This window comes from Phocoena sinus, chromosome 14 (genome assembly GCF_008692025.1).
Source record: "Phocoena sinus isolate mPhoSin1 chromosome 14, mPhoSin1.pri, whole genome shotgun sequence".
Lineage (NCBI taxonomy): Eukaryota > Metazoa > Chordata > Mammalia > Artiodactyla > Phocoenidae > Phocoena > Phocoena sinus.
The window spans coordinates 49,871,759-49,895,543 of NC_045776.1; the positions used below are offsets into that span (position 1 = coordinate 49,871,759).

The 23,785-nt window shown below is 46.4% G+C and overlaps 1 protein-coding gene and 1 long non-coding RNA gene across 2 annotated transcripts in view; one reads left to right on the top strand and one right to left on the bottom strand.

The window, feature by feature from the left end:
• The window catches only part of LAMA3 (laminin subunit alpha 3), a 245,134-nt gene that overhangs the window by 86,627 nt on the left and 134,722 nt on the right, over window positions 1-23,785 (bottom strand). Inside the window, 12 exon segments of the mRNA XM_032654433.1 lie at window positions 310-471; window positions 1,911-2,051; window positions 2,994-3,138; window positions 15,077-15,281; window positions 16,439-16,493; window positions 16,495-16,651; window positions 17,789-17,799; window positions 17,801-17,905; window positions 19,420-19,559; window positions 19,642-19,768; window positions 21,381-21,525; window positions 22,406-22,503. Coding sequence (XP_032510324.1) covers window positions 310-471; window positions 1,911-2,051; window positions 2,994-3,138; window positions 15,077-15,281; window positions 16,439-16,493; window positions 16,495-16,651; window positions 17,789-17,799; window positions 17,801-17,905; window positions 19,420-19,559; window positions 19,642-19,768; window positions 21,381-21,525; window positions 22,406-22,503 — 1,491 coding nt within the window.
• On the top strand, window positions 6,284-12,366 carry LOC116765157. The gene is made up of 2 exons (XR_004353157.1): window positions 6,284-6,447; window positions 12,142-12,366. It is a non-coding gene; the product is annotated as an uncharacterized LOC116765157 (long non-coding RNA).

Consider the following 23,785-nt stretch of genomic DNA (forward strand, 5'->3'; position numbering starts at 1 on the left):
GCATACGTGTGCCATTCGCAGCAGATATTATTTAAATGGTTATTTCCCCAGAGTAAATTTCTTTGGCATTAAGTGAAAATCAGGAAGAACCTGGTGCAGGATTTCCTTTGTTGGTCAGCAACCATGTGGGCCCCTGAGGCCCATACACCCTCAGCCTCTCCATCTTCTGCATTTGTGATTAACCGAAGTTCTTCAGTTTTAGTAAACCTGAACTTCCAGAACCTTCCTTCCAGACATCCAGTAGATGATGCCCGTGCAGTGATGGAGGAGGTCCAGCAAGAGCGTGGGAGAACAGCAGGACATGGTTACCTTGTCCCCCAGGTAGGAAGCAGGGGCAACCCACGACGCGCTGTGAACCGTTGAGGGCAGCTCCTGGAGGTCGGCCACCACGCTGTTGCTGCCCGGGTTGAAGGAGATGGGGATGTCCACTCCGTCCGCTGTCTCCAGGCGCCAGCCCATCATATCCACAAACTGAAACACAGAGGCAACGGATGGAAACGTGTGCCCATGGCGTCTTTGGTGGTGGTTGAATTATGCAGAGTAGAAAGAGCTGTGGGGCAGCCACCTTACTTCAAAGGCTTCCCTCCAGTATCTCCTCTCGTGTCTGACTCCAGTGAGGGAGCCCACTCCCACTCAGCCCCCACCTGACCCATCACAACTAGGAATTCTCAAAGGGTAGCGACCAGATGCACGTGGGACTCATCCTTGTAGCCCAGCACGCATCCTGGTTCCTGACATTTAGTAGGTGTTCAAAAAATATTCAAATAATACACAAATAAGGCTGTGAATAATAACTAGGACTGTGGGCACATTTTAATGGTGAGCTCCTTAGAAAATGTGATGTGGAATACAGTGGACTGCTGTCATTATTTTTCTCTAAATGGAGCGTCAAAATTATTATTATTTTAAAATATTTATTTACTTATTGGGCTGTGTTGGGTCTTAAGTTGCGGCAGGCAGGATCTTTAGTTGCAGCATGAGAACTCTTAGTTGTGGCATGTGGGATCTAGTCCCCTGACCAGGGATTGAAACCAGGCCCCCTGCATTGGGAGCATGGAGTCTTAGCCACTGGACCACAAGGGAAGTCCCAAGGAGCATCAAAATTAAATATTCCCCAGATCACAAAGGAAGCCAGGAGTTAAACTATGAGGGGAAGAAAAAGAAGGAACAAGACATAGAGTCAGAATAATGCTTCTGGGTTCCCCTGAGGGTAGGAAGAGGAGACTTCAGGGTGGATTTACAAACTAATTTTTTTTTTTTCCCCATTACAAGCCTGCATTCCTTTCAGGAGGCAAGCAGTAAAATAGAGAAAATAATCTTTCTTTGAATACTTGCTGGACATTAAGACATGTCACACAAGAAAGCAAGCATGTGACTAATGGTTCATGGAATCATGAAGGCAACAAAAGTTTTAGTTTCCTGGAGTTAATTTTAAAACAGGTGAGAAGGAAAGTAAAACAGGAAGATAAGCAGATAAGAAGAAACGAGGGGCAAGAACAACTAACTCCATTTATTTAATGAGTTTTTATTGAGCATCTACTATGTTCCAGATCCTGCTCAAGGCACTGGGATTGTATCAAGGAGCTTACATGTGAGCGGTGGAGAAAATAGATACGTAATAAACAACCTTTAGAACTGTGATACACGCTATGAAGTACACAGAGAAGGGTGAAGCCACAGAATGAGGGATGGCATCTCTAAGCACTTGAGCAGACAGCTGATGAACTGAGGGACATGAGGACATCTGGGGACAGAACACTGCAGGCTGAGGACCAGCGAGCATAACGCTTAACATTCTAACCAAGCAAGATGCTAAAAAACCCCACAACCCTTCACGTTTCATGCCAATGCATTACTTCCTCATTTGGAAGTACTAAATAAAAACAAAAGGAGTCTAATGCCCTGCCTACCTTAGCTCTCCTCTTATGTGAGCTGTGACAACGATGACTGACACCGAAACAAAAGCAGCTGGTACAACCTTTGGGGTTCGCTGGGTCCAGGTAGAATGACCCTTCCTGACACACGTTACATTCTGTACCTTCCACATTTTCCTATTGAAGAAAAACATGAAACAAGAGGTCATTCCTTCTAAAGTTTCTCTGATTGAAGAGAGCTACATGCACAAATTAAGCATCAACATAAGATGACAGAACATGGATGCTAACAAAGCATCCAAAGTTACATGGCTGTTAAGCTTTTTACCACATTAATTATTTACACTTTTTTTTTTTGCGGTACGCAGGCCTCTCACTTCTGTGGCCTCTCCCACTGCGAAGCACAGGCTCCGGACGCGCAGGCTCAGCGGCCATGGCTCACGGGCCCAGCCGCTCTGTGGCATGTGGGATCTTCCCGGACCAGGGCACGAACCCATGTCCCCTGCATCGGCAGGCGGACTCTCAACCATTGCGCCAGCAGGGAAGCCCTTCACATTAATTATTTAAACTTTTATACCATGTACAAATGGAAGAGAGGATTTCCTAAATTTCATAAGATGCCCTTTGGCAACCTGAAGGTAGAGAAAGAGCACCAGAAGGATTCACAATATGGGGGGAAGGGGTTCATCCCACTTACTACCGCTTTAGAACATCCACTGGGACTCGGGGGCTCTCCTACACCCTGCAGAATGCCTTGGAGCAGAGATGATTAACCTGGGGTGCATGGGGCACGAATAGGCTTCAGGGGAACCCATATACCTCTTGAAACTATAGACAAACGTTTGTGTCAATTTTTCTGAAGACAGTATATATCTGTCATCAGATTTTTAAGGAGGTCTGTGGCCTCTTCAAAGGACAAGAGCAGTGCGGGGGCGGGGGGGAGGTCTTCGCTTCTAACTATTTCTATCCAATGAGAATGACTAGAAAATGCTACAGTCATTATGGAAATCTATCTTGGGTCAATCCCATTTCCCACCGATTTTTATACAATGACTCAGTACGAAGACCCTCCACAATGGTCAGTGGCCAACGTCCGCAGCGTTGCCCATTCCGTCTTACCTTGCAGAGACAAGACCCTGTCCCCAGGTCACAGCCTGCTGGCTCAGTCCCATCTCTGTTGCATTGGCAGGGGAGGCACTCAGGGAAGCGGTAGAAGCCGGAAGCACACCGGTCACACTGCCGCCCTGTGATTCTGGGCTTGCATCTGTACTTAAGCAAAGGAAGCAAACGTCCTCATCATCTTTCTACACATACTTCTAAAGCCGACCTGCACTGCCGCAAAGCAGTTGCTGTATGAAGCCAGTTAAATAGACACAGGGCCTGTCCACGGGGTGCTAGCGTCCAAGGCAGAATGGAGAGAAGCGGATACAAGGCACTCACACAAAATAGCTCAAGGTGACCGTCATCCTGATGACGAAATGGGTCAAAAGATACACACTTCCAGTTATAAAATGAACAGGTCCTGGGATGTCATGTACAGCATGGTGATTATAGTTAATAACACCGCATTGCGTTATTTGAAAGTTGGTAAGAGAGTAAATCTTAAAAATACTTCTCATGAGAAAAAAAAATTTGTAACTATGTACAGTGACGGTGACGGGTAAGTCTAACTAGACTTACCGTGGTGATCATTTCACAATGTATACAAATAGTGAATTATTATGTATACACCTGAAACTAATATAATGTTACATGTCAGTTATACCTTAATTAAAAAAAAAACAATGACCATCATTGATGTGATTCCAAGGGCCAGGCTTGGTACTAGGCTCTGGGGTGCACAGAAGGACACAGTCCCTGGGCCTGAGAGCTCTTAAGTGTTGAGGTGGAAATGTGAATGATATACACACAGGATCTAAACAGGGGTTAGAGGGCCAGCTCGGACCCAGCATCCCTGGGGGAGGTGATGCCTGAGCTGAGTGTAAAAGGCCAAATGTCCCAGGGGTAGGAGGTGGGACAGGCGTTCCAGACAGCAGGAACAGGGGGACACAGCTTGGCATGTGCAGGGAACATAGCGGGTGCTCCTGGAGCAGGGGTATGAGCAGGGATGCTGAACCACGAGCCTGGAGAGGCGGGAGGGGGCCGGCTCATGTGGACGGGGGTGCTGGCCATTGTGACACTGTCCCGGGGCCCTGGAGCGCGGGGCTGAGCCCTGCACACTGAAGGCGGACTGGCTGGAGTTTCACCTCAGCTCTCACATGTATTAGACACAGCGTCTCAGCAAGTTATCCAACTTCTCAAGGCCTTGCTTTCTCGTCTTAGGGAGACAGGAAGCAGTAGCCGCTGCCTCCCAGGACCACCGTCATCTTGGAAAGCTTTCAGAGAGGAAGGAGGGCAGCTGGCTGTGTGTGAAGGACTGAGCTGAGATCGGTTCCACAGCAGGTAGATGAGGGGGCTGAACGAGGGCAGAGGTTCTCAGTATGGATGGGGGGATGGGTTCCAAACTACCTTAGGGGGAGGATGCTGGGGCTCATCATGGTCTGGGTGAGACGACAGAAGGCAAGGAGGACCCCCAGTGGTCTGGCTGGACAGTGGAGCAGGGAGGGAGGCGGGCAACGGCCTGTGTGGGGCTGGGCTCCAAGGAGGCTCCAGGGAGCTCTGAGCACAAGAGTGGCTGAGAAAACACTAGAGGCTTCTCAGGGCTGAGAAGCCCAACACCCGAGACGTGAGGAGAGGAAGTGGCAGCTTGGTCACTGAGCTCCACAGCTGAAGCCTGATGGATCTACATACTGATTTTTTCTTGTGGGTCCGAAGAAAGTATTTGGAAATCTGCTTTCTATTAGACTGTTAGGAGTACAATCTGATTTGAAATATTTTATCGTTAACTTGCTACCAAATGTAAGCTATCACCTATCTCACTCGAGGATAATGAAGATATGGTATCTATATACAATGGAATACTACTCAGCCATAAAAAGGAATGAAATCTTGTCATCTGCAGCAACATGGATGGACTTGGAGAGCGTTCTGCTAAGTGACATAAGTCAGACAGAGAAATGCAAATACTGTATCATCTCACTTATATATGGAATCTAAAAAATACAACAAACTAGTGAATATAACAAAAAAGCAGCAGACTCCCAGATACAGAGAACAAACTGGTGGCTATCAGTGAGGAGAGGGAAGTGGGGGAGGAAGCGGTACAAACTATTATGTATACAATAAGCTGTAAGGATATATTGTACAACACCAATATTTTATAGTAACTGTAAGTGGAGCGTAACCTTTAAAAAGTGTGAATCACTATAGTGTACACCTGTAGTTTATATAATATCGCACATCAACTATACTTCAAGTAAAAAAAGAATCTCACCCCAGGGACCATCCCCAAACAAGACAAATATAACTTTATATCCCAGTAAGTTTGCCTTTGGCAAATATCTGCTTAAAATTAAGAAAAGCATTCTGTACGTGATTAAGAACACAAACTTGGGACCAGGTGGCCGAGGTTTGAATCCCAACTCTGCTACTTACAGGAAGCTCGAGCAATTAATCTCTTTACAACTGACTTTCCTCATCTGTAAAAGTAGCTCATAATACCCACTTCATAGGATTACCGTGAGAACTTAATAAACATCTAAAAACCTTAGAAGAGTGCCGTGCACATGTAAGTATTTGCTATCATTACTCCTGTTACGGTATCAGCTAAGGGGAGCAGATGTGTTTCCCTTTATCCCACTCACCACAGCTAAAAAGACAAAATCACTTTTACCTGCAAGGCCTGCTGACCGGGTCAAATGTCATTCAGCACAGCCCCACCCCCTCATCTCCCTCCCTACCTGATACCTGCACGGACTGTTTCCGTGAGGAAGAAAAGTATTCTCCAAATCACACCTCTAGTGCTTTAGGTGGAAGGTGGAAGCAGTCTGCTTGGAGCGATTGCTGCAGACTCGGGACTGCAAACTCTGGAAGAGGTCAGGGACCCTCGGGGAAGCTGGAGAAACTATGGGCCATCTCAGAAAAGTACTTCCACCCACTCACAGGTTATATCACCTCTCTCTCTCTCTCTCTCTCTCTTTCTAGTACTCACAATTTTGTTCCTAGGCCCAGGTTAATAACAACCTACTCTCTTCTTGTGAATCCCAAACTAAATGCAATCACGGGCCAGCAGAAAATTGACTGTTCCCAGATGACTCCCTATTGCTGAAGCACAAGAACTCTGGTGGGTGCGAGATGGGAAGGGAGAGTACAGATAACCCCTCCAAATAAAATTGTCTGGAAGAAGAAACCTAGATCAGAGGAGGAACTTTGGCAATGACCCGACTCAGCCTGGGCGTTCACTGCTCCTCCCACCGGCAGTGAGGAAAAGGATGCTGTGCTCAGGGCTCTTGTCACAAAGTGCCATCCAGGCAGCTTGTCGTCCTGAAGTCCAGGACGCTTCTTTTAGCAAACACACAGGGCTGCTGGCCAACCTGTGCATTCACGGAAGGCTGGTGCCCACGAGCCTCTCACACCCTGAGTGCCTCCGGGGAACAAGTGACCCTGAGCGTTGACCTGGACCCGGGCCTTGAAGGTGAGGACAGGCAGACGGGAGCCTCTTTCTTATATTTTTGCTTCACCGGAAAAGAAAGGAAGGGGAGTATTTTGCAGGGTGGACAGCTGCGCAAGCCGCTTGTCGAGACCAGGAGAAACGTCTGCCTGTTTACTTCAGGGCGTCCGTGGGATGACGTGGTGGGAGGGAGAGCTGGGCAGAGAGGGTGTAACCGCGTCGGTAATATGGGATGAAGCGCTGAGCCTCACTCAGCACGTAGGTAGCAGCCGAGCACAGGAGAGCGGATAGAAAAAAGCAAAAAGCTGAACAGAGTGATAGCAGCAGTGGCCTGGGAGCTGAACCCCAGGACCCCGGGTGGGACTGATGGGCAAGGGTTCACCACAACATGGAAAATACGATGTCTGGATTCTGTGTAATGCCACGCCGAGAGCAATGAACATGTGAATCCCGCGCAAAAACAGGCAATCAAAGGAGCTCTGTGTGGTGCCATGACAACAGGGAATAAAAAGGAAACTTCCCCCTCTAAGTCTGGCTGAATGTCTTTTAAAAACGACCTAAAGTCAGCCTGACCTTGCACACTCCTCCAGGGAGACGCTGTGCTACCGGAGGAGCTGCCCTTCCTGCAACGGCAAGAAGGTTCCAGTTGCTGCTGCCAGGAGGTGCAGAGCAGCAGCACTGAGGATGCGGGTCAAGTGAAGTCATCTCCACGGCAACGAGCTCAGGGCCAAACATTATGAAATGACACCTGCAAGTGTGTGGGTGCTCGTGTGTCTCCCAGGTCACCGGAAAGTCGGGCATTAGGGTGAACTCTACCCTTTGCTCATTAAATACCACGGATCCCTTAATATTGCATTCCATTCAAGTCCAGTTTTAAACTAGAATCCAAAGTCTACCTTATGGTCATTCATTTATTCATCCTATAATTACTGAGTGCCTTCTATTGATATACACACATCCTCGTGTTAGGGGACATGGGAGGGAGGGGAAAAAGTAGAATAAGCCTGTCTTGACCTTCGCGCATTTTCACTGAGGACATGGGACATAGAGATGCAGAAAGTAAGGTAATCACGTGAGAGATGGGATGGCTAAGCTTAGAACTAGCTTTCGGCAATGAGATGACAAGGGTACCTCTGTGGGCTTGCAGTGGCTTCATGCCTTCTTTGCATTTGTACCTTTCATACAGAATCCTTGAAGGATGTGGATAATTTGGGGGTAACAGAAGAGGGGAAAGGAGAGCTGATAACTGAACTGAGGCAAATAGCGTTTAGAGAAAGTGAGAAAAACCAGAGAAGCTGAAAAAAGGCTTAAGTTAGATCACCACGGAAAGCTGGTCTTTATCTTCTCAGACGATGGAGACTTGAGGAAGGTTCTTACGCAAAGAGTAATGTGATGGACGTGGTGCCAGTCAGAGCCACTTCCGCCCCCCAGCAGCCTGCACACAATATGGCGCTCATTATGCTACACTGTCATTATTGATTAGTAGAGGGTCCCCTACCAGACCATGACCTCTCGTTAGCAGGTATGTGTGCCTTTGGCACGAAGCACAGCACCCAAACCAGAGTAGGCGCTGGATATGGTCTGAGTCATAAAACATACTAACTGATGAAACAGAATTTAAAGCCAAAAACAAAAACAAAACATCACAGGGATTGAAGAAAATGTTTCCTCCTAGTTTTTAAAACACCCCACACACCAAGAAGATGAAATCATAGACACATGTGCATTTATCAACATTCTCTATGCACTAATAAAAAAATTATGGAGAAAATCGATTTTTAAATCCCAGTATAATTGTGTACTAGCATATTCCCCTTCAATTAGGGAGAAAAGAAGGAAGGAAGGAAGGAAGGAAGGAAAGGTGAAGGGAGGAAGGAGGGAAGAAAGGAAGCCAGGAAAAGGAAGGTCAATTCGGAGACTGTCAAGATCATTCACCCAGGAAGTGGTAATAAAGGACGTCACCAGGCGGAAGTACCTGCAGGGGGCCATCGAAGGAAGAGGGATAATACACACTTTGTTAGAAGTTGACACCTGATTGACTGTAGGAAAAAGGAATTGACTCTAAGGTCATGCTGAGATTTCAGGCTTTGGGGACCGGGAGGAGGCTGTCACCAATATGTAGAATTTTTTAAAAAACATTCAAAGAGAGGAATGGCCTGAAAGGCAAGACAATGGCAAGGGTTTCAGATATGGAATCAGTGTAGAATTTAGGAGTTGAGAGGGCCCTTAAAGATCATCTAATCTAACACTTCATTATACATGTGAGGGGACAGGAGCTCAGAGGTCAGGGGACTTGTCCGCCAAGGCCCTCCCTAAGGAAAACCAATAGGGGAACCCAGGTAGAACTGATTTTCAACGAATGTGGGATAAGACAGCCGTCAGGGATCAGAACTGGAGCTCTGGATCTGGGAATCATCAAGGGTCGGGTGGTTGAAGCCAGGAGAATGGGTGGGGCTTCAGGAGGACAAAGTATAAAGGGCAGAAGGCAGACAGCCAAGTGCCTCGCAAATAATAGCAACAGCTAATACTGGGTGCAAGTGTGTGTCAGGTACTATTCTAAGGGTTTTCACACAGGATATTTAACCCTCTAGAGAACTTTAAAAGGTAGGTGCCTCTGGGACAGAGGAAACGAAAGTGAGAACTCTGAGCTCTGTCCGTCCCCATCCGCCCTGCTCACCACCGTGTCCCAGCACCTGCCTGCACGCCGTCTGGAATTTACCATTCCTATTATTTGATGAGGTGCCTCAAAGGGATTGCTTCTCCAGGTTGTTAGGGCTTGTGGATTTCTGCCGACCTGGAAGTACTTCTGTTCCCAGAATGCCAAGTCTACGACCTTTTCTGGTATTTTGTTTCTCCATCTAACACATTTAGTAAATCTGTGAGACGGGCTGAGATCAGGGTCCCCCCAAAATGGCTTTCCTTTTGCTGCTGCTCTTCTGAAAAGGCACGTTTGCACATGTGGTTTCACTGGATGTCCAGGTGAACTGCCATCTCCTATAATCGATCTTAAAATGTCTTGAACGTCATCGACGTGACGATAGTCTTTTAAAGCAGTGATTCCCAGCATCTGTGTATCTGATTGATAAAGTCTTCTGAGGCTATTCTAGCTCTTCCGTTTGTTCAAAGAATCTGATGGCACAATCATCCACTATTAAAAGCAGATGCAAATGTACTTTTTCATTGCTATTATATCTGAGTCAATTACTGTGATGCTATAAAAAAATGAAATTTTGATCAAAATAAGCACCTTTAAGACCACAATCCCGACAGAGTTGTCCCAAACAATGGACTTTTTAATCACTTATACAATATACTTTTGTAATATTTTCCATGATACAATCAGAGATTGAAGAAGAAATCGAATCGGAGTTTTACATTTAGGTGGGTGGGAAGTTGGAGATGATTTTACCAGGCTTCATTTTATAGATTAGGAAGCTGAGACCAAGGAAGGCAAAGCAACTTGCCCAGAGTCTCCTGGCTAGTTCATGACAAAGATAAGCAAGAACTCAATTTTACGGCTCCAATTGAATTTATTTCCACTTGTGTCTAAAATTACAGCACTAGTTTCAATTAAGAACAAACTGAGTATTGTGGATTGCTGCAATTATTTCTGTAATTCATTTTAAAGGAGATTAATATTTATAACAGTTCGATTTCCCTTTAGTATGATAAACGTTAACACCTCTAAATAGTCAAATAAAATTTGAAAATTCAAATTTTTCAGCTTTGTGATTTGTGATAACTTGTACAACTGTAAGAGAGTCTGTTGTATCACTGAGAAAGGATATGTTCTTCTTTTTATTGCAAGTTCCAGGTTTCTCTGATTACTTCTTTTACTTGAATGTTAGGTTCCTCTAAACACATTCTTCATTTTCATTAGGATATTTTCAGGGGCAGCGGGGAGCATTCTTTCCTCTAATATTTTCTAAAGAAATAATCCTTTAGGCAATCAAAAGCTTTTTTGGCATCAACACTGGAATTATCATGGGTAATTTGTGCAACTTACAGTCATGTAATAAACTGAAGTTTTTCTTACATTATCTGCCAAGGCCCTTTCATGACAAATCCACTTTGATCATGGAAAGATGTGTCATCCCATTAGGTGATTACAATCTTTTCGGTAATGTCAGGATAAATAATTTCACATCTTGGTTTGGTCAATGAGATTCCATTCCTGTTGATGTTCCCTCGGGTGTGGGCAAAACTCCTATACAACATGTCTCAGTCCCGAGTTAGGAATTTTCTAGTCTACTAAACTGTCATTGGCTAGTGAAGGTTTGTTAAATTCTCCTTAGAATTTGTACCTAACATCCTATGGTAAATCTCTCTCTCGTAGATGGTGCCTTAACTGATTTTTACAGTTTTTAATGCGTTCTCAGTTTCCTTTTTCTGTGGTGGCAGCATTGAGAAACTGTGTGTGAGGTCCTGTTTGCAGCAACTTCTTCTGCTGACCATCCACGTCCTTTTAAAACTCTCCCACTGGTTCTCAGACAGTGAATTCTCCTGCTTCTCTTCCTGCCTGAAAACTGCTTCTCCACCTCCTTGGCTCCTTTGCCTCCTATGATTAAACATAGGGACCCCCTCCAGGACCCACACCTGTTTTCCCTCCTGTGTGTCCACACCTTCTCCTTGGGGTCCTCTCTCACTCTAACCCACGTACATGGTTCCCCAACCTCTACCCCCAGCCCCAAACTCTTCACGTGGGTGATCTGTTTTCAAAAGAAAATCTGAAGTAGTCACTATGGAAAAACAGAACTTTCTTGGACTTGTTGGCACTTATTTTGTGACTTAGTAAGTTTTTATTTTTAATTAAATATGGAGGCACTGGAATGTTTTCAGTATTTAGGGCTCTGAGTGTCTTCATGCAGCTGTGATTGGAGCCACTACAGAGTCTTGGGCTTCGTCCTCTGCCAGGATTCCATCCCCCAATAACTGTTCCACGTCCCCCTGTTTATCTCCTCTCCTGTTCCTCCGTCTAGTTTTTTTCTTTATTTTTCCCAAGGTTATGCATTGCGCATTCTGCTGTTCAAACGGAACCTTGTTCTTTCAGCCTTTCTTATATCCAGATCCCAGCCCCTTGAGTCAGCAAAGGATTTTAATGCTAAGACCTCCTCTCTGCTTATCCCCCTTATTGTCAGATTATTCTTTCCTCTGAAGGATTCATGCAAACCCATTCACGTAAGACGCTGGATTCTTTCCTTAGACTTGTTTTTCAAATATACGAAAAGGAATATTATTCCTAGTTCAATCTGTTTCCCTTTTTATAACACCCTGGATTTCCTTTTCTGAAGCCAGTTCTAATTCTACAGTTTCTTTAGGTCTGGTCTCTCACTTCTTCTACAACGTTGATTGGGTCATGACTGGCACATCTAGGTCCTTTGAGCTTCCCACTTATCCATCTTCTCCAGCCACAAGACAGCAAGCAACTCCTGGGCACAGTGCATCTTTTTGTTCTGTAGCATCCCTGCAGGTCCTGGTAGAAGCCTGTGCTTCCACACTAAGTGCCCGTGAATCAGGAGTTTATTGGAAATAGGTCAGACATCTTCACAGGCCTATTGGTGCATTCGGAACCCAATGCAAAGTCTTTAGTAATGAACTAAGTGCCTGACTTCCTTCCAGAGAATCGCGTAAGCACTGGAGGGACCAGAACCAAATGTATGTGATGAAAGCTCTCTGATAACACCTCAAAATTCTTTGTACCGGTCACATTCCATTTAGGCTCATAGTTGGAGAAGGACAGGCAACCGACTTGACTCACAGAGGACTCACAACCTGTGGTTTTAAAGACCTGGAATCTTCCATGACTCAAATTCTCACTCAGCTTCCTTCCCAGAGGACAAAGGAACTGTTAGACGCTGGGCAACAATCAAAAGTGTGGTTAAAGGTCCTTCCTCAGGAAAAGTAAACGTCGCTGCTATAGAGAGTTGAATTTTGTCCCCAAAAAGGTACGTTCAAGTTCTAATCCCCAGTACCTAGATTGTGACCTTATTTGGAATTAGGGTTTTTGCAGACATAATCAAGTTAAGATGAGGTCATACCGGAGTAAGGCAGGCCCTAGTCCAATTAGGACTGGTGTCCTTATAAAAAAGAAAGACCACAGGTATATATACAATGGAATACTACTCAGCCATAAAAAAGAATGAAATGTTGCATTGCAACAGCATGGATGGACTTGGAGGGTATTATGCTGAGTGAAATAAGTCAGACAGAGAAAGACAAATACTGTATATCACTTATACGTGGAGTCTAAAAACTAGAACTAATTAGTGAATATGACAAAACAGAAACAGACTCACAGATACAGAGAACAAACTAGAGGCTACCAGTGGGAGAGGAAAGCAGGGGCAAATAGGAGTAGGGGATTAAGAGGTACAAAGTACTATATACAAAAATAAATAAGGGAACCCTCCTACACTGTTGGTGGGAAAGTAGATTGGTACAGCCACTATGGAAAACAGTATGGAGGTTTCTCAACAAACTAAAATAGAGTTATCATATGATCCAGCAATCCCAGGCCTGGACATATATCTGAAAGACGAAAACTCTAATTCGAAAAGATACAATGCACCCTAATGTTCATAGCAGCACTATTTACAATAGCCAGGACATGGAAGCAACCTAAGCGTCCATCAACAGATGAATGGATAGAGAAGAGGTGGTGTATATAATATATGCAATGGAATATTACTCAGCCATAAAAAAGAATGAAATAATGCCTTTTGCCACAACATGGATGGACCTAGAGCGTATCATACTAAGTAAAGTCAGACAGAGAAAGACAAATATTGTATGACATCACTTATATGTGGAATCTAAAAAGAATAGTACTTATTTACGAAACAGAAACAGATTCACAGACATAAAAAAACACACTTATGGTTTCCACTGGGGAAGGTGAGAGGGATAAGTTGAGAGTATGGATTAACAGATGCACACTACCATATATAAATAGATAAATAACAAGGTCCTACTGTATAGCGCAGGGAATTATATTCAATATCTTGTGATAAACTATAATGGAAAAAGAGAAAAAAATATAGATATATACATATATGTGTATAACCGAATCACTTCCCTGTACACCTGAAACTAACACAACATTGTAAATCAACTATACTTCAAAAAAGAAAAATAGGAAAAAAAGATAAAATAAATAAGCTACAAGGATATACTGTACAGCGCAGTGAATATGGCCAATATTTTATAATAATTATAAACGGAGTATAACTTTTAAAAATTGTGAATCACTATGTGGTACACCTGAAACTTAGACAATATGTATTGCACATCAACTATACGTCAATTTTTTTAAATTAAAGTTTTAAAAAAATTCAAAGGCTAAAAAAAAAAAAGAAAAAGAAAAGAAAGACACAGACACACACAGAGAGGAGAAAGCCATGTGAAGACAGAGACACACAAGGAGAATCCATGAGACGACAGAGGCAGAACCAAGGAATTCCAAGGACTGCCGGCAACACGGGAAGGTAAGAGGCAGGCAGGGAACAGTCTCTCCTAGAGGCTTTTAGAAAGAGCAAACACCTTGATTTCAGACGTTTAGCCTTTCGAACCATGAAAGAATAAATTTCTGTTGTTTGAATACACCCAGTCTGTGGCCATTTGTCAGCAGCCACGGGAAACGAACACAGCTGCCCTGGAGCTGGAGGAAGCAGACGCCTGCCACTCGCAGCTACGGCCCCTCCTGGCTCTCACGCCGGGATCACAGGCATGGACAACCTACGTCCTCGTGCTTGGGTGGGGGGGAGGGGGGAGTGCAGGGTGGGGGCAAGCCTCACGCTTTCTCCTGCACAGGTCACACCAGCCTGGATGGCAGAAGCTCTGCTTCAGCTTTCCTGCCACATAACCCCTATCAGATTCTTTCCAGCCTTTTCTTCTAGGAGACTGTTCTTCACCCCCTGTGGCCACTCTCTGGTCCTGCCGAGATCAGGCTGATGACCTGGAGTCACGTGACAACACCCTCTGGTTTCCAATGTGGAGCTGACCTGCTGAGCGAACCTCTTGGCCCCCTGGCATCTGTTTGAGCTGCCGTTTGCCTCTTGTCTCTCAGCAGCTGTGTGCTGGACCTCGGTGGCGCCGGAGGCAGCCCAGCCTCTCAGGTCAGGCTCTCCAGCGGGTACTGCCCACCCTGCCGCCCTACCCAAATGGAGGCCCCCTGTGGAGTCCTCTGCACCGTCTCCGGCTGCCCCATCTGAGTCAGGGCAGCAGGCTCCGGATTTTAGACTTCATCAAGCAACGTCCTTAACAAAACTACCAGCTTACGAGAGTGAAGGTTTGGAGCCCAGACCTCAGTACAAACAAACAGCTGCTCACCACCGGGTGACCAAGGAGATGGAACTGATCACGTAATCACAGACTTATCGCACGCACACGCGGAACGAGGCTGGAGTGGACGGCGAGGCTGCTTGGGCCTCGGGAGACAGCCATCTGCCTACCCAGGCTCTGCCAGGCCACCCGAACTCGAGGGGACCAGACACTCCACACGCCACGCCCATCCCAGGTGGGAGCACCACCCTGAGGTCAACTCAAGCAGTGTTGGGGCCCATGCGAAGCGGAAAGTAATGGGGACCCGTGTGGGGACAGACAGCGTCTTCCCTTCCCACCGTAGGATGCCACAGGTTAGTCCTCCAGGCCTCACCTGCACTGTCCATGGTCCCTGTCGCACTCCGGGGTGGCAGCCCCGTCGGTGCCCATCCTGGAACAGTTGCAGCCTTCGCAGCCGGCCAGCGGGTGGAAGCTGAAGGAATGTGTCTCACACGCATCACACTGGGGCCTGACCGTGCGGGGCGGGCAAAGGCACATCCCCGTCGTCTCCTCACAAAGGCGCCGGCCGCAGGTGCACGCTGGCCAGGGATGAAGAGACACGGTGAAAGGGTTAGACGCCCCTGACCTCCAGCAGGACTGCACCAGGGTTTCCAGAACCTTCCAAGGGGTCTGGGAGAAAGGTCTTGCTCTTCTTCCCTTATGGTACTATTGAGTGTGGTTTATCTGAAAGGCCCCTTTCTTGGGCCAAGACCGACCACACCCAACGCTCATGGTGGACACAACGTGCAGAAGCTGAGTGAGGCACAGCTGGAGCTACTGACACCAAGGTAGACACCCTAAGGCACCCCTCGACTCCGAGCTGCAGTTACATGTCATTCTAACGTGAGGCCTGTCCTCCGTCAGAGGGTCAGCTCTTCTCAGGCTCCTTGAAGGGCCTCCACGTCACCCCAGTGCACTGAGCCCAAGGTCAGGACAGGATGCAGCAGCGGGGCCCTTGTTAGGCAAAGGCTGGCCTCCATGCGGGGACTCTGCCCCCTTCACGCGGCCTGGGCTGACCCTCGTCTAGGGCTGCAGCACATTTCCTAGATAAAGATCCATGGCCTCCTCATTCAGTGAGGAATATGCCCTGTGACCCTGGCTCTCCCTCCCACCTCAGCTGAGCTTTGGTGAGGCTGCAAAAAACTGAAGCCTAGGGCTTCCCTGGTGGCGCAGTGGTTGAGAGTCCGCCTGCCGATGAAGGGGACACGGGTTCGTGCTCCGGTCCAGGAAGATCCCACATGCCGTGAGCGGCTGGGCCCGTGAGCCATGGCCGCTAAGCCTGCGCGTCTGGAGCCTGTGCTCCGCAATGGGAGAGGCCACAACAGTGAGAGGCCCGCGTACCGCAAAAAAAAAGCAAAAAAAAAAATAACTGAAGCCTAACCTATTCCACTAAGAAGAGAACTGAGATGTCCAATATTTTGATGCTTGAGGCTATTTACCTTCACCTGCTTTGCCAAGCGCATGGGTTCACGTAGCATGGGAAACATAAATATTTATCTTCTAGAACCTTGCTACTCATAGTGTGGTCCCTAGACCAGCAGCACGGGTATACTCTCACTGGTTACTGGAAATGCAGACTCTCAGGCCTGAGAGTCAGAATCTGCATTTTCACAAGATTCCCAGGTGAGTCTCTAGCACAGTGAAACTCAAGAAACCTGGCCCTAGGTGACCTTGGCTGACCTGAACATGCACTTACGCTTGCAGTGCGGGAATCCGTAGTAGCCCATTTGACAGCGGGTACACTGCCGGCCCAATGACATGGGGCCGGCATGGGCACTGCCCGCCCTCTGGGCTGCAGCGATGGCCAATGGCCCCAGCGGGGTGGCACTCACAAGGCAGTGCACCATCATGGTAAAGGGCCACCAGGGACCTGGCAGAATCCTTACAGAATCCAGAGGCTTTCTGGGGGCTGTGGAAACAAAAACTCATGGTGAGATCCTGGGAGGCGTGCCCAGAAACGGTCCCAACCTTCCTCTTCCCACATGCCTCACCAAGCAGTGTTTTGGGGGAGGGGCTCTGGAGTTCGGGAGGAAGTTAGAGAAAACCCCACCCCTGGACTCACAGAGGGTGCCAGCCACGCCTCCTCCCATCCCCATCCACTCCAGGACACATCACAGGATGGTGGGTGGGAACTTTCGGTGGCTGGAATAAAGGGGTGAAAATTCACCTATAGGATGAGTTGTATGGTGTGTGGATTATATCTCAATAAAGTAGTCACCAAAAAAATTTACACCTACATGTGTAATGATACACCAATTAGAATAATAATGAGGAGGTGAATTGCCAACATTTACTGAACATGTGTGTTAGAATTTTTGCCTACACCTCACTTAACCTCACAACCACCCAACCAATTAGTCCCTAAGCCCCATTTCACAGATAAGGCAACTGAGGGCCTAGAAATTAGGCAACATTCCCAAGGCCGCAGAGCTATGAAGTAGTTGAGAAGGTACTCAAGCCCATAGCTGTTTGACCTCAGAGCCTTTGCTCTTAATATTTTCTATGCAGGAGGCATCTGGCCCCCGGGAGCCTCAGTTCCTCAGGAAACCTACAAGGGGGCAGGGTGGGTCTGCAGAAAAGAATGGCAGGAGTTGATACTCAGGGCTGTTCTAGGCTCTTAGCATTCAGGGACCCACAGAGGGAAGACGGGGAGGTCCACCCCTCTGTGATGCTCCCCACTCAATCAGAGGGCAAAGGAGAGTGGGACTCAGGGCTCACATGCCTCCCCGCAGAGGAAGCCCTGTGTGGTATCTTAGGAATCTGAGTCAGCTAAGAGGAAACAGGGAAGAGGAAGAGAAACTCCCAAGCAGCCTGTGAAACCCAGCTTGGAGGGTGATCTGTTGAGATCAAAGTTGAGGAGGGAAATCTCGCCCAGATGTGCACAACGGCTGTAGCGTGTCCCGAGGACGCGGGACTCAGTGCCACTCCCTCAGGCTCCCAGAGGAAGAGACAGACCCAAGGGCCATCCCTCCCCGGGCCTCTTGCTCTGGTCGGGAATGTGGGAGAGCTGCATGCCTCCCAGGGCCTTTCCACAAAGGATACTTACTCAATATAAAAAACTGTCCCCTCCACAATTGGTGACAAACTCGAATGACTTGTCCACTGATTTTCTGTGAAGGATTTGGTAGTCGTAATTCTCCGCAGGCACCACTAGGACACGGACCTAAAGGGAAGCTGTCGGCATGTCTCTGGATTTCCAACAGCACGGCATACCTACGGCTCTCCATCACTTTCTCTTCGCTAAGATCAACGTTCTTTATTGTTAAGCCCAAGACCAAATGAAACAGGATTTATGAAAAAAGAATCACAAAACAACCCTAAGCCAGTGTTGAAGGCTCAGGCCATGTTTCCATGCAGGAAATGATAACAAGTGGGGGGCAGACCTCCTGGAGCACCTGTTCAGAGAAGCAGCAGCCTCGGGTGCTGGGCGGGGACAGGAGATGTCAGGGGTGAGCAGGACAGCTGTTTAGGACAGCCAGGGCCCTGTGTGATCCATGCCCGGGATGACCCTGGATCTCCAGAGGTTGCATTTTGTGTTTTTAAATGTGAGCAAACCGAAATGGCAGGACCAATGGGGAAACTCACATGGTGGCTTGCCCCTGAAATTCATATCCTATCAGATACTCTATTATGAATAATTGTAGCCCCAGTCTTTAAAAATACTGCTCAGTTCTCTGTACCTGTATAAACCAGACTGCGCCAGTAACAAATGCTGCAGGAAATTTCAAACGTCTTCGTCAACTACTCACCAACTTACAGCTTACAGAGTCTACTGCTCTCACGTTATTCAGTTCAATAAACATTGCCAAGTACCTGTGCCAGACGGTGTTCCAGGCACAGGGGATACAAAATGAATAAAGTCAGGCCCCTGTCCCTAGGAAGATGACATCCTCAGAGAGAGAGGAGGCATGAGCAAAAGCTGGAGGGCCACAGAGCAGGCCTGGGCAGTGCTTCCTGGCTCTCCAGGGCTTTACAGGCATTGGGTGACCACGATTCCATCGACCAAGGTAATGAACTGGGTAGGGGATGCCCGGGGCTGGGCTGGTAACAGGCTAAGTTGGAGGGACTTGTGAGCTCTCTGGCTATGGGGATGTGCAGTAGATGGTCCTAGAGCTCAGCAAAGATGAGAAATGAGTTCACAGATGAGGGTGTCATTCTCACAGAGGAGAGAACAGAATCGACAGGCGCAGACGATGTTATTCAAAGAGAAATCTTAGAACAAGGGGGCTCACCGTCGAGCCCGAGGGAACGGCGACATATGGGGATGAAGGGAAAGAGAAATCATTGAAGGAGCAGTGGAGAAAGTGGGGAAAAAAAACAAGAGAAAGTAGCTATGGAAGCCAAAAAGAATGAAATTTTCAAGAACAAATGAGTGTTCAATGCTTCAGAGAGAGACCTGTCAGAGGAGATTGAGGAGGGGCTGAAGGAGAGGGCTCCAGGCTCGTGCAGGGAGGTTTTTCTTCCTAGTCACTTCTCTATTATTCTGCTTTCCCTTGATTTTAATTGTCAGAGAAAGACTTTTTTGGGGGTAAAGTTAGCTGCAAAATTTAAACACTTTGCTATAAATCTGGCTTCAGTTCCTAATTATTGTCATGAGCCAAAACTGACGCACAGAGCACAGAGCAGCCAACCAAGGCAATCACGTGAAGAGCAAGCTGAGAAAAAAGCAGAACGCACCCAAACTAAGGACTTTCCTTCTGGAACCTTCACGGTCACGGCCACCTCCGGCTCCGAGATGTCAAACTCAACCTGATCTCCGGCGATCACTTGGTCCCGGCAGCCAAGCACATGGGGGCAAAAAGAGGCACGGAAGATGCCTGGGGGCAGAGAGAGGCATTCCTATCACACCCCTGCCAAGGCAGGTGAGCCCTGCAGCCGGCCCTGCTCCCCGCAGCTCACCTGGCTGCAGCCGCCCTCTGTCCACAGACACCTGCGCCAGGAACGTCGGATGCACTGGTTGATAAAAATGGACCACAATGACGTATCGACCCGGACGCGGTACGAGTCCTCGCAAGGTCACTTGGTTCTGGGTGGGAAAAAAAATATTCCTCAAGCTGCAGAGTTATGAATAATTAGAATTACGGGATATTTTGAGGTTAAAAACCAAAACAACCTCGGTATTTACCCAAGAGAAGTGAAAATCCACATTCACAAAAAACCTTCCCTTGAACGTTTGGAGCAGCTTTATTTGTGATCACAAACACTGGAAACAAACCAAATAACCCTCAGCTGCAGAATGGACAAACCAACTGTGGGACAACCATAAATGATGCTGCAGGGAGGGACATTTGGTAAAATCACTTTGGAAAAACTATGTGGTGGTTTTTACCAGAGTTGAACATATAACTGAGCAACTGCATTCCTAGGTATTTAACAACAGAAAGGCACGCTGTGTGTGCAAAAGGCCCTACAAGAATGTTCCCAGCATTCAAGCACCACTTGTAATAACCGTGTAACAAAGGGTCAGACTCCATTTTTTATGTTTGACGGTTTTCAAGCTCCATCACTCACCTATTGCCTTTTGTCCTACACCTGGACAAGCTAATAAGAAAGCCCAGGTGTTCATCCCTTGGCACATGTGGGAAGTTCTAACCACACAAATTCCAGCCCATGGGAGAGGGAGCCCTCACCCAGACTCCCCCCCCCACCCCCTCCTAACCACAACGAAAACCAGATTCAGACCCCAATGCTTGCTCAGGTTTGAGTGTGAGCCCTGCTCTCCCCAGAAAGCCTCACTATGTGAGTAATGTCTTTTCAAACTGCAAAAAAACCCTACAAGAATAACAACCATAGAAGATTATCTTTTAGATGAGAGCTGTGCCTTGGAGGGTGACTGACTAAAGGTCATACACTAATTTTATAGCAGAACCAGGAGTAGAGCTCTATTGCCATGATTTCAATTCATTTCCCCCTACTATTCTAGGTTGCCTTGCCCACACGGGATCTTACGAAATTTTCTCTCCCAAACCCTGTTAATTTCCTATCTTGATGCAATGTGAACTGACACAAGCCATCTCTAGGATCAGAAGGACATAATGGCATCAGAACAAACATTAAGTCCTGCAATTGTGTAGTTTACAGTGAAAAAAAGGTGTATTCCCTTCATATACTTCACCTTTGTGCTCTAGATGATTAATCAATATGTGTTTATTGGGAATGTCCTGCCTACAAGTTGGGGCCGCAAAAAATTTGTTAGAGTTCTAAAAGCGCTCATGTTCTGATCTGGGAAGATAATTAATGACTCAACAACGTTAAGTAGCAGTAGCCCATGAAAATATGACCTATCCTAAGATGGCTCATGAAAAATTGCCAAATGACTATGTAGATAGCGATGCAGGAGGGAAAAGGAGCGTCAGGATGGGGCGGCCACAGACAGGATTAACTGGATGCCTCATGCCTGGGATTCTCCACAGTTGAGAGCAGAGGTGCTCAAACTTTAGGGGCATCCAAATCCCCTGGAGGATTTGTTAAAGCACAGATTCCTGCGCCCCTCTTCAGAGTTTCTAATTCAATAGTTCTGGGGTGATGCCTGCAGATTTGCATTTCTAACAAGTTCCCTGGGGATGGGGACGCTGCTGGTTGGGATCACACTTTGAGAACCACTGGTTTACAAGCAACACACTGAGGGGGAGCCCTACCTGTGGGGCCTTCAAGGTGACTCCAGTAAGAGCGTCAGCAGAAGGTAAAGGGTCCTGGGGCAGGAGAGGGGAAGACCCACCATTCGGAACATCCAAAATTAATGCTGTTGGAGGAGTTTCAGGGACCAAGGAGATACAGGTGGCACTGAAAAAGAGAATACTGAAAAATAACAAAAACCCGAGGAACTGTCCCCCGGTGAAGATACAGAGTCTAAGCATCAAAAGGATCCAGAGAACCACCAGCCTGTGGAGATCTTTATACAAACATACTCAGTGCTCTGGACTGGCCAAGTGTATTCCGGCTGCCCGCTTAATACAATAAGCTAAGACAGAAAAAAAAAATCTTAATTTTGAAGGAAAGTAAGCTAGATGGAAACTTTTTAAAACTTCCCTCTCTAGGACTAAAATTCATTGTTAAATGAGATCAATGCAATGAAACATTATTCACCTCTAAACATCAATGTTGACATAAAACTATACAAAAACCAAGAGAACACATGCCTATCATTTCTTTTAGGCACAGCCAGATTTCATTGTCTTGGTGGTTTCAACCATATGCATAAGATGTCATGACTGTATCCATAAATTATTTTTGAATCTACATCCAAACAACCTTCCCCAAATCCCAAGAATCATTGGTTAGCTAATTCTCATAACATAGTTGTGAGATGGGTCATTATTTTCATGTTTTTTGTAAATGAGGAATCTCAGACATAGAGATTAAAGGATTGGAACAAAGTTGAGTCTTGACGAAGGCTCAGAATAGAACTTCAGAGTAACTGCCCTCAAGGGTGAGGCTTAAACATTTCCCCCAGTTGCTACTGTGTCAGCTTCCTGATATGATGGAATTCTGGAAAGAATGCTGGGATGAATGATTTAGCTCTTTTTTTCCTTTTTTTTAATGCATCACCAGCCTTCAGCACCTTGGCCTGTGATCGCTTCTGAAGTCGAATATAAATCTACAGTCTTAAAAGCATTAAGTATCACTCAGCACAAACAAGGGATAAAGGAAGGAAACACATTACCTTTCATTAACAAATCTCCCATAACTGGCAATGCATTTGACGTGAGGTCTCAAATACTCCACTGAGAATTCTTCAGTGGGTATGATACAAATTTGATGCTGTCGAGCAAATACAAGAAGGTATGTCCCAGTTATCAGCAAAGTCAAGGTTATAGCCAAACACATTCTTTTAAAAAAGCTGTTCAGGTCTTCCCTGGCAGTGCAGTGGTTAAGAATCTGCCTGCCAATGCAGGGGACACAGGTTCAAGCCCTGGTCCAGGAGGATCCCACATGCTGTGGAGCAACTAAGCCCGTGCGCCACAATTACTTAAGCCTGCACACCCACAGCGAGAGAAAAGCCCGCACACAGCAACAAAGACCCAACAACAACAACAACAAAAAGCTGTTAAGAATTCATCCAGAGGAATTATAACTATTATTGTAAAGCAGTAAAAATCACAGGAGAGCACTCCCTCTGGCATCATTATGTCCAACAAATCCTTTTTACTATTATGCAGGATCACTGACTAAATTGCTCTTGGAATAATTATACGAACAAACAAAATCATGTGAAAGTTCAAAAACAACTCTCTGTCAGTGACTTTTGACAGTTTTTTCTCTCCTGCCTTGGGCCGATGCTGGCTCTTCAGACCCCTTGGCAGGGAGAGGCAGGGATGTGGTGGGCAATCAGGGAGCCTGCTGTTCAGAAAGAGGGCTTCTCCTGCTACAAACAATCCTTCTCAATAGAGGTTGACTTGTATCTCAGGCACATTTGGGCTCTGTTTCCAGAGCTAGTTTCTGAGTCACACAAGAAATTCAGTCATTAACTTAATACCTTTTATTCTAAATCAAAACTATTACCAGCTTGGTCACAAAGCTATTCGGTAACAACAAAATTTTAATTGAACACCTACTATATGCCAGGCACTGAGACGGTGGGATTCTGCAAGACCAAGATGGACACACTCCTGCCTTCACAGAGCTTATTTTCCAGTCAGCCTTGACTCTGAATGACATCTGACTATTTCAAAAAGGGCAAACTTATGCTTAAAAGAAGGATGCTCAGCCCCATTATAATTTCCAAAAATGAAGAGGTTAAGATTCACTTGACTTATTATGTTTAAAAAGAGTCATCATTTTAAGAATGGCCATCATCAAAAAATCTAGAAACAATAAATGCTGGAGAGGGTGTGGAGAAAAGGGGACACTCTTGCACTGCTGGTGGGAATGTGAATTGGTTCAGCCACTGTGGAGAACAGTATGGAGGTTCCTTAAAAAACTACAAATAGAATTACCATATGACCCAGCAATCCCACTACTTGGCATATACCCTGAGAAAACCAAAATTCAAAGAGAGTCATGTACCAAAATGTTCATTGCAGCTCTATTTACAATAGCCAGG